At 43.8% G+C, this 15,458-nt stretch overlaps 1 protein-coding gene across 1 annotated transcript in view; it reads right to left on the reverse strand.

Annotated features, from left to right (window-relative positions):
• Positions 1-1,131: 1,131 nt before the first annotated feature.
• GATAD2B (GATA zinc finger domain containing 2B) overlaps positions 1,132-15,458 on the reverse strand; it is an 83,857-nt gene continuing 69,530 nt past the window's right edge. Inside the window, exons 3-11 of the mRNA XM_012791237.3 lie at positions 14,397-14,526; positions 13,601-13,732; positions 13,147-13,278; positions 12,126-12,296; positions 11,327-11,642; positions 9,195-9,397; positions 8,196-8,306; positions 7,905-8,022; positions 1,132-6,718 (exon numbers count right to left, since the gene is read on the reverse strand). Coding sequence (XP_012646691.1) covers positions 6,585-6,718; positions 7,905-8,022; positions 8,196-8,306; positions 9,195-9,397; positions 11,327-11,642; positions 12,126-12,296; positions 13,147-13,278; positions 13,601-13,732; positions 14,397-14,526 — 1,447 coding nt within the window. The 3' untranslated portion in view covers positions 1,132-6,584. The remainder of the gene's footprint in view (positions 6,719-7,904; positions 8,023-8,195; positions 8,307-9,194; positions 9,398-11,326; positions 11,643-12,125; positions 12,297-13,146; positions 13,279-13,600; positions 13,733-14,396; positions 14,527-15,458) is intronic.

Here is a 15,458-nt window from a genome sequence, read left to right on the forward strand (position 1 = left end):
CCAGGGGGAATCCCTCCCCATTTGATTTCTATTTTTGAAAGAGATTAGTTTGAGCCGAGGTTTTGAGTCACTTATAGATGAGCACAGAGGCTGTGGAGCACCCCATCTATCCCCCTTCCTTGATTCTAGGAGTCAAACGAGTGCCTCTTTCCCACTCCTCCCACTGCCTGCGGCACCCAGGACCCCCTATGCCCACCTCATCCAGCTGTCATGCTCTAAAGCCAAAGCCCCAGCCATTCCCTCAACCAACCTCTCCCTCCAGGGCTGTCCAGTATTGTGCCAAAAAGGGGGAAGGGTCCTGGGGGAAGGAAAGCCCAGGGTGTATGGGATCCCAAACATTGTCTCCTCTGTGCTATTGTAGAGTAATGCTAGTATCAATGACAAGACTCCAGTAGGGCTGGGGCCTGGTCGTCCTCAACAGCTCCTTCTGCACAAGGTGCAGAAGCAGCTGTAACTAAGAAATGTGGCAGAGAGCAAGGGGGCTCAGAACAGCTCCAAATTTCAAGTTGTTGAGGAAATGACATCCTCTCCTCTGCCTGGGCCTGCTCTAAGTGCTTTGTTGGAAATAAATAACCAAAATGGAAAAAATAAATCTGGTTCATGCTCTTGGTTGAAGCTGGGGGAGGGAGGCAATGGGACAGAGCAGTTGCAGGTGTTTCAGGGGATGTTGCATTCAGACTGTTAAGGAACTATGTTCTGCAGTTTGCTAAGAAAAGAGCCCCTATGGTTATAAGGCACCCATCTGGAGAAACCAGCTTGGTACAGAAGATTCTGTTATTAGAGACTAGAGCAGTGTGATGGGAAGGGCCAAAGACAGTGAGGGGATGCCTCTCCCTAGGAGAGAATGTAGACCCAGCCCCCTTCCCACCATACCATTAGACCTTAAGTCACCAGGTAACTATGGCTTCCAGAATACTCAGAACACTGACTCCAGCTAAAGGTGGAGGGGCACAAGAACACAGAAGTAGGTAAGGGCTTTGAATAATCATCACAATTGAAGAGAAGGGTACAAACTCCATGGCTGGACTGTAGGGAGTACAACCATAGCTCATCTCCCAATTACCCCTAAAATTCTCCCACCAAACCACCACCCGCACCCCCACCATGATTAAAGCACGAGCCACAGGAAAGTTTAGAAACCATTCCTTTCTTTATTAAACATAGCTTGCAAGTGATAAATATTACAAAGTTTTTTTTTCTTTTAATCCTTTCTCCAAAAATTAGCTTATTATTTGAATCTGTCACTGCTGAAATGCTCAGCAGCATCTGAAACAGATGGGAGTGTATTTGCCTTTTTGAAAACCAGTTTCTATTGGTCTTAGTTTTTTTCATTTTATTTCCCAAACACAATGCAGAAAATTAGAATGAGTTAAAAAAAAAAAAAAGTAAAGGAAACTTAAAAAGAGTTGTGCAAAAGGGTCTTGTTCCCCTCCCACCCACCCTACTCAGGGAAGGCCATTCCCCATCCTACCTCCCTGCTCCCCCCCCCCCCCAATCTATCCTTCCACCTTCACCGGGGCCTCACCCATCATCCTGTATCCTCTCCAGGTCTTACCAGCCAAGAACCTTAAGAGAGTGGGAGTACTCAGCCCAGGCTGGGGGGAAATTGGGCCCCTGAAGGAGGCAGACTGAAACAGCTGCCTTTAGGGGGTTCAGATTATCTGTGGAAAGGAGACAAGATGTAGGCTCTGAGCTCTCCTATTTTGTCTCCAAGAAGACGGGAAGTTTCACATCATGTAGCTCACAAAGGGAGTAAGTAAGTAGAGCACCAACCTGGGGCATCCATTGGTCAACCACCTTTAAGGGCTCTGTTGTTTGTTGTGAGGTGGGGCTTGGGTCCTGGTCCCTGCCCTCAGATGACTAGAGACATAAAGACAAAGATGTCACTGGTCTAAACTGATGTCCTGGACATCACTCTGCTGCCTCTACCACATCAAGGATAAGAACAGGGGACTAGCAGCTCTCCAAGGGCACTGTCACATATATAACCACTTCAACACTAGTCACCTTCATTTCCTCCCTGGTTTTTCAGCCCAGCACTTCCCTCACCTCAAGATATTTTTTGTTTCTGCCAGGTGGGGAAATCAGCATAGAATTTTTAACTTGGTGGCCAGATGATTTCCCCACTCACTTCACAGATAAGAAAACCGAGACCCAGAAAACTAACTCTACCAAAGGTCACACAGCCAATTAGGAGACCCCAGGTCTCCAGACTTCAGCCCCCTCCACCTGCTTTGCGTTAGTGGTTTTCTACTCTCCAGAGTCCTGGACCAGGAGCCACCTTTTACAGAAGCCCAGCCTCACCTCAGTTCATGCAGCCTAAAACTGTGCAGATGGATGTGGCTCTCACTAGGTGAAACCCCCTTATGATGACTTATTAAAATCCTTTCTATTATCCCCTACAATCCACCCTCAAAGGCCCATGAGACTAGGTTCTTTCTTTTTTTGGGGGGGGGGAGATGAGAGGGTGGGGGAAATCCCTTGCATAAGAAAGCTTGACACTGAATTTTGTTATATAGGTATATTGTATATATGCTAATGCAATCAGAGGGAAAAAAACAGTGCAAATACAATTACAATTCATAATAATACTTGGTTTCGATGCCCCCAGGAACTGCCCCATTCCTCGGCTACCTCCCACCCCCCAGCACTTCCCCACAGTATCAACCTAATGCTGGGGGGTAGGGAGGGTGGGCAGGTTAGGGTAGGGAGTGGGCTCTGCCAAGGCAGTGCTGGTGACCTGGAGGATTACTCCAGGGTGGGGAGGCAAGGCACAAATTAGGGGTGGGTGGTGGGGGAGGTGGCATCTCTAAGGAGGGATGGGGTTGGAGCAGCTGCCAGTCTCAGTGTGCTGGGCCCGGCCCACTCCCCTACCCACCCTCCACATCCCTGCCTCCCTACCCCCACCCCTTCCCCAGAAACCCTTTTGCACGGATCATACACAAACGGGCACATTACAAAATGACATAACACAGTTTCACAATATCCATGGCTAGGGCTTTTTTTTCTCTTTTTCAGGTTTTTTTTTTTTTCTACACAATGTACAATTCCTTTTAAATGGATCAAGAAATAGCTTATATACACGAATGAGTCCTTGTTATAACATCTCGGCAGCAAATATCATAAGCTAATGAAGGTCTTGATGGAAGGGAAGGGAGCCTAGGACAGGGATGGGGGTAGGGGGGTGTGGAGAGAAGGGTTATACCTTCTGAAGGAGTGGGGAGAAAAGGGAATGGTTGGGGGAAAGGAACAAAAGTAAAATATCAAGAAGCATCTTTACAAAGCAGTTCTATAGCTAATTCCTTTTAAAGGGGAAAGGAAAGGTAACCAAAGCAGGAAAACATTTATCTCTGTGTCTTAAAAAAAAAATTGTCTACCATACATATATCCAAAAATGTGGGGAAAATACTTATTCCAGGGATGGAGGGAGTCCAGATGCTGTGGTCAAATGACAAAATAAAACTGACAAATAAGAACCTCTGTCCCCCAGTTTTACCCAAGCCTTACCACTATTCCACCCCCGTTTTCAGGCTTCTCAGAAGACACTGTCCATGAACTATTACTTTTAATGCCTCTGGGGATGGTGGAAGCCAGCAGAAATGGTGGGATCCTCACTCTATTAATACTTTGAACTTCAGAGCCCCATTGGTAAAGAATAACTCTCCCAACAGAGGGTCTTTCCTCCAATCCTTAGGGCATGAGGTTTAGTGTCTACAGAACCCAAGGCCTGGGGATGGAAAGTAACAATAGACTTGGAGGGACACAAGGCAATCAGTGATGAAAAACTAGAGAACAGAGGAAGACAGAAGGACAGGGAGAGGGAGGGAAGGGAGGAGGTGGAAGGCTAATACTTTACCATGATTACGGAGACCTCACCTCCATCACTAATCCCCAGGAAAGTATGAAAATGGGGAGAAGAGAGGATAAGAAATCGAACCTCAGCGATTGAAAAAGGGTCACAGAGCTATACTAGCCAACAAGCAGCTTTTATTTAACTGACCCTGAGGGGATAAAAACGGAAAATTCTACCCTCTCCCCTATGGCCTGGACTATGGGCTTTCCTTTCCCATCATTCCCCATCTCCTCATAGCTTACTTCCAAACCCCATTCAAAGGTGGCCTGGCTCCCAGGGAAGGGACTCAGCTCAGGGCAGGGCAGGGACAGTCCCCAGCCAGACGGTATTGCACATTCTCTGTTCCTTACTTTTAATCTCAACTGACAAACGTGGGCACCTTGTACCTCTGGGCACCTCTGAGCTGGGGGAGAGAGAGACGTAACAGAAATGGCACTTCATCATGAGGGGGTGGGGAGGAGAGGCTAGACAGACATGCCACAAGGCAAGATGACTTGTAGGGAAAACATTAAAAAAAAAAAAAAGCTTCCAATTTCATGGAAGAGAGAAAAGCAAAACCAAACGATTTATCCAGTGCTTTCAAAGCACAGTGGGCAAAGAAAAGATGTAAGAATATATCTTTATATATATATATATAATTTTAAAATAATCCCAGACCCAGTTCCATTAACCCTCCCTCCCTCTCCCACCACTTACAGTCAGGGGTACCACATTCCCCAGAAAAATACTCGAAAAGACCCGATCACTACCTGTTACTAGCATCTAGCTTCCAGATCATTTCACCACTGGGGGAGCCCAGACACTGGCTGCATCTCTGCTCCTTCATTAAGTGCTCAATGAATTTGGGGCAAGGGAGGAAAGAAAAAAAAGCCAGGAAGGCCCGTAGGGCCAGTATAATCACCCACAGTGGCACTGGGGTATAGGGAATAGAGGTCAGAGTGGGGAAACTGAGCCTGATTTTAGCTCCTTCTCCCACCTCACCCCCAAATTTTATGGGGAAGATGTGCAGTTTGTGTGTGTGTTGATTTTAAAAGTGCCTTCTTTAAAAAAATCATTTAATTTTAAAAAATAAAAGTGGGGGAACTTCCTCAGGTGGTTTCAAGGGCAAAAATATTAAAATCTTCCTCATACCTCTCTGTTGAGAATATCCCGCGTGTGCATTCTGGCAGCTTCTAGAGCTGGAGAGGCAGGTGGGTATATACTATGAGGAGAGCAGAAACCCATACCTTTAATGGGTTTCCCTTACCTCAAAACAGCCCGGTCCCCTCTCGCTTCCCCCATAGTGTGGGCAAATGGGATGCTAATCTCCCCGATCCCCAGAACAGCAACATTGCACAATTCAATTCATTCTCTACATTAGTAGCGCTTAAAAAACAACAACAACAAAAAAAAACCCAAAAAGGCAAAATTAATAGAATTCTAGGAGAAAAAAATGACAACTACTTGTATAGCAGAGGTCCTAGGTTGGTTCTGACATAGTTGTCTGGCTTTGAGCAGCTGGTTCTGCAGTTAGTGCAGCAGCACTGGGGGCAGGACTCCAACCTGATTAAGTGCCCTTAACCTTAACTCCTGGCACTCAGAGGATGAAGGGATAAACAAATGTGAGAATCTCAAATGTTGGGAGAGAAATTCCTTCTTCCTTCTTCTGTTTCATCCTTTTGTCACTTGACTTCATGCCCATTCCAACTTTTAGGGTACCTAGCAAACAGTGTGGAAACAGCCATTCCTCTATATTATAGATAAGGCTATGATTAGAGGGGATAGATTAGAATTTTTAAAAGGCGGGTAAGGGTGGGGAAGAATTTTACAGAGAAAATAAGATGAAATAATTTTGGGCTACTTGGCCTCGAATAGACTTCCGTGTCCCCACTGGGGTCAGGAGACCAATCTTATTCTCCCTAGCATCCAGAGAGCAGGACCTGGTCTCAGTCCTCCCTGGCTTACCATTATGCCCATCATCGTACCTCTTTCTTGCCTTCCTCCATGGGTAAATTCCAGGGTGGTTGAGTTTTAAAGCTTCTCCCTCCAGGCTCTTTCCCCTCATTCTTAGAGCCCAACTTCAATACTAAACACTGCCTCCCAAACTGTCCAGCCCCAAAACACTCATAGGTGGGGTGCTATTCCTCCTGTTTGATGCTATCCACCCCCGTCCCCACCCCCCATTAAGTGCATTCAAAACTTCTGCCCCTAACATTCCCAGTCATGTTCTACTTGGCAGTTGGGGACCCCACTGCAATCTGCAATGCTCCTATCATTGAACTGAAAATATCATCTATATTTATGGGGGGGGGGGGAAGGAAAGAAGAAAAAGAAAAAAAAAGACTGGGGCAGGGGGAAGGTTTAACCGTCCACTGAACAAAGGGAGGACACATAACACCATTAAAAATGATAATAATTACAGAATAAAACAAACTTTAGAAACACATGTTGGAGGGCTTAGATTCTCCCCAGGACCTCATTCCGAACCTCTATCAGAGGTAAAGATCCACCTAACTGTTAAAATCGAAGAAAGAAGACAGAGCGGCAGAAGAACAGATCGCAGCAGCGTGAAATAAAGGGGAGTTGGCAGGGCGGGACGTGTGTTTTCTTGATTTCTATTTTTTTTTTGTCTTCTGTTTTTCTTTCCGTGTATGGTAGGCACCAGTACAGGCACTGCATGCGACGGAAGTTGGGGGAATGGGAGGAAAGGGGTAAAAGATTCAAGGTTGGGGCAGTACAAGTGGAACAGGCGTTATTTCTGTCCACTGATGGACTGCGATATAGACCGGGGAGGGATCATGTCTAAAAGATATTCACGCTGTCGATCTGCCAAACTGGGGGCTTTGTGTCCTCCGATGCCAGTATTCAAGTATGCAATGTTGACACCTATACCCAGGAGACAAAAGTAGAGGGCAGGTATTAACAGAAGAAATGGCATTCCCTTCCACACTACCCTAGGGCAACATAGTTGGAGATGGGGAAGAAACTAGAATTAGCCTGCACCTGTCTAGACTTAGTTAGCTTTATTTCAATAGCAACTACCTACTCCTCCTAAGCTTTAGGAAAAGAGGTCTTCTTGAAATTTCAATCCACCAGAAATAATGAACATGGTCCTGATGGTTTAGGAGACAAGTAAAACAGTGGTGAAGCCGGGTGTGGTGGCTCACGCCTATAATCCTAGCACGCTGGGAAGCCAAGGTGGGAAGATCACTTGAGCTCAGGAGTTTGAGACCACCCTGAATAAGAACAAGACCTCATCTCTACAAAAAATAAAAATAAAAAATAAAATTAGCTGGGTGTGGTGGTGCACGCCTGTAGTTCCAGCTACTCAGAAGGCTAAGGCAGGAGGAGGACTTGAGTCCAGAAATCTCAGGTTGTGCAGCCAGGCTGGTGGCTCACGCCTGTAATCCTAGCACTCTGGGAGGCCGAGGTGGGGGGATTACTTGAGCTTGAGAGTTCAGAGACCAGCCTGGGCAAGAGGAGACACTGACTCTACTAAAAACAGAAAAAATTAGCCAGGCGTGGTGGCGTGTGCGTGTAGTCCCAGCTACTTGGGAGGCTGAAGCAGAAGGATTGTGTGAGCCCAGGAGTTTTAGGTTGCTGTGAGCTATGATGCCTCTGTCTCCCCCCGCCAAAAAAAAAAAAAAAAAAAAAAAAATCCCAAACAAACAGTGGTGAGAGGAAAATGAATAAGACAAAGAGATGGAATCACTGAATATGCTTTGATTTTGGGGCTGCTGATTATAGAGAAGCATTCCTGGATCATTCAAACAGGACAGCTGGCCCAAAGAGATCAATAAAAACAGGTCCATGGGAGACACATTAAATGTTAAATTTATATATTTTTATAATGGTAAGGACCATGTCATTATCACTATCAAAATCCTGATGCACTATGGCTGGTACATAATATGAATTTAACAAACATTTGCTGAATAACAAGAGTGAGGGAGTATACCTTAGAAAGAACAGAAAGCAAAGGAAGGAACAATTCACCTAAAAGGACTGCTAAAGAATTATGTACTAACAGCAGTTGACCCGTGAAGAAAGTTTTCAGCTCAATTCTTCTTACCTGGCATACCAAGGAGGCCACCTGGCACAGACAATTGGGGTGCCTGTGCAAAGTTTGAAAGCATGGAGCGGGCAGATGTGGGTATGCCACGCTGGAGGCTGCTCTGGGGCTGTGGAGCCTGCAATGATGAAGAGACAGTTGACACAACTTTGCTATGATGGAAGGTTAAGTGGGAGGCAAAGATATGGGAGTACAGAAGAGCAGTATGATTTCCCACAGAAGAAAGGACAAATTGGGATAAATGGTGATAAACTCTTGAGAGAAATCAGTGTCAGTGAAAAGGTTCCTCACCTGCCGAAGGGTATGATGTCTCATGATGGTCTCTTGTTTACTGACACTGGATACAGCTGGAGCCGTAGTAGGGGAGAGGGCTGCCTGCTGCTGTAACCGCTGTTCAATTTCCTGTTGAGAGTTGTCAGATCAGGTTGGACAGGACAGCACCCAATTTCCTAACCAGAAAACCTAGAGGTCTTATCTCTAATGCTGTCTGCTAGTTGGAAGGATATGGAAAAGGCAAAAGATTTTGCTGGGGTGGCTACACTGAAATCTCTGGGTACAAGCAGCCAACTTGCTTCACTGATTAAGGGATTCTCCTCTCTCTCCAGAAAAGCGGGCTCTCAGAAGTTGGCTGGAGGCAATGAGCCAAATAATGTAATTAAGTCTGATGAATTACTGGGGTTTTATTTTTGACTCCTGCCTACTCATTTTCCAAAAGGTCTATGACGCTACCCAAACAAAGGAGTCTGGTGGGTGGTAGAGTGGGACAAGGGATAGAGGAAAAGGATCCGAGCTTCTCAACACATTATTCCCTATCCAAGATATTCTCTTTCTATAACTACTACAGGAGATATTCACATATCCTAACACCACTGGGCTTACTTTATAATATAATCTACTCTTTCCTTTGTCATTCTTTGTCAAGTATAGACTGCAAACAATTACTTCTTTCAAAGAGATTTTCTAGTGCAAATATAAATTCCACCCACCAAAATCCATCTGTTTCAGGAGAAAATGAAGTAAAAAATAGAATGCCATGGAAAAGCCAAGAGTTTCAAGCCTTCTGTCCTTTTCCCTTAACCTTAGCTATTATATGTTACTATGTTCTTACCCATTTGATAGAAATAGTCAAATGGAAATGGGAAAGATGAGATGATAAGAAAGGGAACCTAGGCCTTTAGGTCCAGAACTCTGTGGGTATATCACACAGACAATTCCTTCAAACTAGAAGGAACAATCCTTTGGGAAAACCAAACCTGGGACAGGTGGCTGGTGAGAAGTCAGAATTCTTACCTGTTCCTGCTGTAGGGCTTTAACAAAAGCATTTTTCAGCCGGTTGGTGTGTTCAGCTTTTAGAGCCTTCTTCTGGTTGGAGGTCATACACTGCTCACACAGAATCTTACCATTCTTTTCTTGCTTCCAGTGAGGGGTGAAATCTGTGCGGCACTGGGCACATACAAAGGGTTCGACCCGCAGAAGTGAGGCACAGCTTTTGCCTAGGAAAAATAATAATCATTTTACATTTCCTGTCTCCTCTGTTTCTCTTAATCAAATAGATCTTTTCTCGGTATTCATTCTGCTAAATTAAGAAAGTGTCTCTACAAAAAGAATACAATTTATAAAATATTGTTATAATCAGATGAAATAAAACTATCAGTTTAGGTAATTCAGATAATACCATCCTCACTTACAAACAAGGAAACAAGTCTAAGAAACACAGCTCCTAATGATAAAGCTGGGACAAGAATCCATGTTTTCTGATTTCGTACTGGATCACACTGAGAAGAAAATACTGTGTCAATTCAAAGTCAAAGGACTTCATCTAACTCAAACAATACTTTTGCTTCTTGGCATTCTCCTTACCTCAAACTGTATTCCTATTATATACATTTATAATTTTCAATTATCAGTGTCTGAATTATTCACTTTGTGATCTGCTTATAGCCAATATTGAGTCCTCTAGGCACTTTTCTCTACTGTCAGGTGTTCCCATAAGTCAACATGCTTAGAAATTCAAGCTTAATAACTTGTTAGTCAGTCTGGACTATATAGTGTTAATATTCTATAATATGGTTCAGTACTGGTTTATAGCTTTTATGTGGTTCTACTTAGTTATCTATATCAGTATCTCTAGTTTCTCAACCATAAGCATTCAAAGGGCAGGGAATGAATATGATAATAATATGATATGATATATGAATATGATAATAATAATATAATTTAGCACAATGGTGAATTATCACAAACACTAACATTAAAAATAGAAGTTTGGGCCAGGTGCGGTGGCTCATGCCTGTAATCCTAGCACTCTGGGAGGCTGAGGCAGGAGGATCACTTGAGCTCAGGACTGAGACCAGCCTGAGCAACAATGAGACCCCATTCTTTACCAAAAATAGAAAAAATTAGCCGGGTGTGGTGGCATGTGCCTGTCATCCCCACTACTTGGGAGGCTGAGGCAGGAGGATTGCTTGAACCCAGGAATTTGAGGTTGCAGTGAGCTGTGATGATACCACTGCACTCTACCCAGGGCAACAGAGTGTGAGCTTGTCTCCAAAAAAAAAATTAAATATATAAAAAAAAGTTCTATTCATCAAATTATGCATGCATCATGCTAGGCACCATTTAAAAGAACAATATACATTAAATCTTCAATGTTGTTGGTAGGGTCTTAGAGGCTGTGATTTAAGTGAAACAACATAATAAAACCAATTTTTTAAATCTCAAAGTGGAACAAAACAACACTACTCAAGGATCTGCTGTAGTTATTTTGCTTAAAGCCAGTTCCCAAGAACCTATCAATGACATCAAATGAGGAGTTACTGTACTGCGAAAACCACACAAAATATACAAAACACATAATAAAAACATTAAGCCTAATACAGACACATATGAAAAAGCTCTTCTGATATGTTGCTCCCAATTAACTTGTAAATAAGGGAGGTGAGGTGGTTTGGCAATAGTTAGGAGAGGTTATTTAATATTGCACAGTACCCTGTGATCCTCTGCCCCTGTCAATCAGGCTTGGCAACCTCTTGCTTTGATAAAGAGACTGACTAAGGCTGGGCGCGGTGGCTCACGCCTGTAATCCTAGCACTCTGGGAGGCTGAGGCGGGCGGATTGCTCAAGGTCAGGAGTTCAAAACCAGCCTGAGTGAGACCCCGTCTCTACCATAAAAATAGAAAGAAATTAATTGGCCAACTAATATATATATATATAAAAATCAGCCGGGCATGGTGGCTTGTGCCTGTAGTCCCAGCTACTCGGGAGGCTGAGGCAGGAGGATCGCTTGAGCCCAGGAGTTTGAGGTTGCTGTGAGCTAGGCTGATGCCACCGCACTCACTCTAGCCTAAGCAAGAAAGCGAGACTCTGTCTCAAAAAAAAAAAAAAAAAAAAAAAAAGAGACTGACTAGAAGAAACAGCCTTACCTTGGCTGTCTATGACACTCTGTACGACTTCTTCCAAGCCTACCATGTAGATGAATTCACTATTTGCTGCACTAGGCAGGAAGTGAAGCAAGGGAGCAGGAGGTTTAGGGGGCGGGATCTCCAGGAGTGTCTTTTCCAGCTGTTTGCGAAGAGCCAATTTGGCTGCAGCCTGTGAGTTGGCAGCATCGGTCATGGCGCTGGGGCTAGGAAGTGGTGAGGACACTCTGTTCACGGTCCCTGGCTGGATATGAGAGGCAAGGTTCATATAGATGGCAGAGGATGTTGTGCGCTGACAGGGAACGGAAGAACTTGACTGCTGAAATAGATTAAGAATCAGGGTCAGTGATGGCAGGTGAGAGAAAGGACCAATTCTTGCTTCGTTGGCAGAAGACACTGTTTGATCCTAGTCTGGACTTCTTAGCCTCCACAAACTAAGAGGGGTCTGACTTATTCACTGAAAATAAAAACAAAAAACAAAACGAAAAAAACTTCTGACACACAGGAAAGGAGAATGATGATGGCTATGAGCTAAAACTGCTGAAATAAAAACACAGATTTTATCTCTTTCTTCCAGGCAGATTTTAGTCTATTGTGTTATACACTCTGCTGTACTACTTGACTACTATTTTCATATAATTCCTCAAAGCTTTCACTTTGGAACTGCTCTCAATTAAAGATCCACCCAAATACCCCTTGTTGTTTTGGAGTTTCTCTATGTAACAAAAATTAACACATATGACCCTTTCAACAAGAAGTAAACAAAGGATTTCTCTGTTTCCGCATTAGGGCTCTCTCTTACCGGTTGGTAATTAATGGCAGGATTCATGTTGGGTGTTGTGGTGCGTACAAGGCCGGGTTTAGGCGGGCCCCGCTGACCCTGTAGTTGGGCTGGGTTTGGTGCAATAACACGTTGAGACATCAACATGTGTGGGAGGGTAGTATTGGTTGCTGAACGAATGACACTGTGACCCTGAAAATAAAGAACAGGAAAAGAACTATCACAGGTGGTATAATGACCTACAAAATGCAAAAGAGGGGCCAGGCGCGGTGGCTCACGCCTGTAATCCTAGCACTCTGGGAGGCCGAGGCGGGTGGATTGCTCGAGGTCAGGAGTTCGAAACCAGTCTGAGCAAGAGCAAGACCCTGTCTCTACTATAAATAGAAAGAAATTAATTGGCCAACTAATATATATATAGAAAAAATTAGCCGGGCATGGTGGCGCATGCCTGTAGTCCCAGCTGCTCGGGAGGCTGAGGCAGGAAGATTGCTTGAGCCCAGGAGACTGAGGTTGCTGTGAGCTAGGCTGACGCCATGGCACTCACTCTAGCCTGGGCGATAAAGTGAGACTCTGTCTCAAAAAAAAAAAAAAAAAAAAAAATGCAAAAGAGGAAAACACTGCCTATAATACACAGCTGAGTAGAAACACAGGAACACAGCAAGACTTGGTATGATAAAGTATGGGATAAATCTAATATCACTGTAAACTCTGAGTAGTGGTTAGAAGTCCCTGGCTTTTTTTGGTATAAATGATCTAATCCTATATTGGTGAGATAGTTAAAAAACTAACCCTTATCTAGAGAAGCTGGAAACCTTCTCTAGAAAAGAAAAACTACAGTGGAAAGATGAAGGTTATTCATCTTTCTATTGCAGACCTTATCATGCCATAGATGGACCAATGCCACAGAGGACCAATAGGATGATCTGTAGTAATAAACACCTCTATCATGGCCAGGTTCTTCTAGAATCTTCACAAATGCCCCAAAACAGAGACAGGATAGACAGGGCCCTCCAACAATAAGATACCACTATGGGTCACATACCTGTAATGTTCTCAAATTTTGAGGTTCAACCCCCTGGGCCCCAGGCCGGGAGGGAAGCTTGGACAGGCCCTGCTGTCCCACATGGGCAGGAGATGGCTGAACAATAGATGCTGCATTCTGTACAACTGGAGTCTGGGAGAGGGAAGAGAAAAGGCGACTGTGGAAAAGGCCATAATCAGAAATGGCAATCTGGTACATTTCTAGACTTTTAAAATTCCTTGTCAGTGTGAAGCTCCTGTTGACCAGGAGGAAAAAATGAGAAAAATGGAATCAAGGTTTTCTTGATTAAGGGCTAAGACTAAAACAAAAAAAAAAATCACAACTTCCTAGAGATTAAAAAAACTATGGAAACAGAGAAGAACGAGCCACCCAACTGAACCTACCTGGGTAGCCCACTCTCAAACCAGTTTTTCTTTCCTTCCCCCTAGAGATCCTCAGTTCTAGAGTACTTTACCTTCTGGACCACGTTTTCTTTCTGTAGCTGACTCTGTCTCAGTTTCTTTAATAGCACCAGTCGGGCTTCTTCCAATCGTAGCTCATCCCTCAGCTGCTTGATGAGCTGTTGCCGTTCCTCAATGCCTTTCCCCTGAAGAAACATGGATATTGTCAGCTACGGCAGCAGGTACCTATTCCCTTCCTGCAAGAGATGATCTTTACTTTTTAGGTCTGAAACCTTTATCTCTCACAATAGGCAGAAGTGGCAATGGGATTATCTTTGTATCTCAGCTTTAGTACAGTGCCTGGCATTCAGCAGGTACTCCCAAAATGCTTACAGGAGACCATATATAAATGTTAAATCAGGAAGATTCCTGAAAAAAACAGAAGAATGACAAAAAGAGAAACATTGCTTTCTTTTAAAATGTTTCTAAAACTCTAAAAGCTACATTTCCTCTAGATATACATAAAAACTTAGGAATCTCTCCATACTCTGAGGCTTAGGATAGAGTATAGAGGATATCCTTCCAACCAAGAGTTTACTTTATGTGACTTGAATTATGAACTATTGTTTTCATTTTCTAAAGATAAATTATACTGAGTATAACTGCATATATATGCTTTTTAAAACTATCTTCTGTACTTGATTTGTTACTTCTAAAAAGGCACGCCCTTGAAGTTGAGAATCACTATGCAGAGTTTTTATTAATGAGTATTTAGATCCAAAAAGTAAACAACACCAGAACTGGGACTCAGAGATTTAGAGAAAATAGAAGGAACATGGAATGAAAAAGGAGATTTTTCTTTCTTTTTACCTTAAACATCTCTAGGTTAGCTGCTTTGAGTCTTTCTTCCATTCTGGAGCTGGAACGGGGACTGGAAGCCTCATTGTCAGATAAAACAATGATGTCTGGGGAGGGGGTTAGCCTTCCTCGGTCTGGCTCACTAGACAAGAAAAAGAAAAAAATTAAGGTATTTCCAACAGTGAAGGTCCATAATAAGTTTAAAAACTTCTCTTCTACACTGAATAAAGAAATCCAAGGGTCTGTCCCAACTCACACATGGAAAGACAGATACTCAAATCCCAGGATAAAGAACACTGACTGGGTGCAGTGGCTCACGCCTATAATCCCCGCATTTAGGAAGGCTGAGATGGGAGGATTACTTGAGGCTAAGAGTTCAAGACCTGCCTGGGCAACATATCCAGACCCTGTCTCTACAAAAAATAAAAATTAGGCCACAAGACCGAGCCGGGCAAATGGCTCAAGGTCAGGAGTTTGAAACCAGCCTGAGCAAGAGTGAGACTTGACCTGTCTCTACTAAAAATAGAAAGAAATTAATTGGCCAACTAAAAATATATAGAAAAAATTAACTGGGCATGGTGGTGCGTGCCTGTAGTCCCAGCTACTTAGGAGGCTGAGGCAGAAGGATCGCTTGAGCCCAGGAGTTTGAGGATGCTGTGAGCTAGGTTGATGCTATGGCACTCTAGCCCAGGCAACAGAGTGAGACTTTGTCTCAAAAAAATAAAATAAATAAAAAATAATAAAATAAAAATTAGCCAGGCATAATGGAATGTGCCGGTAATCCCAGCCACTCAAGAGACTGAGGTGGGAAGATCACCCAAACCCAGGAATTGGAGGAGGCAGTGAGCTATGATCATGCCACTGCACTCTAGCCTGGGTGTGAGCAAAATTCTGTCTCTAAAGAAAAATAAATGACATTGGGTGCAGTGGCTTATATACCTGTGATCCTAGCACTCTGAGAGGCCAAGGTAGGAGAGTTGCTTAAAGTCAGGAGTTCAAGACCAGCCTGAGCAAGAGCAAGACCCCAACTCTACTAAAAATAGAAAAAATTAGCCAGGTGTTGTGTTGTGCATT

The sequence above is a fragment of the Microcebus murinus genome, chromosome 2 (assembly GCF_040939455.1).
Source record: "Microcebus murinus isolate Inina chromosome 2, M.murinus_Inina_mat1.0, whole genome shotgun sequence".
Classification (NCBI taxonomy): domain Eukaryota; kingdom Metazoa; phylum Chordata; class Mammalia; order Primates; family Cheirogaleidae; genus Microcebus; species Microcebus murinus.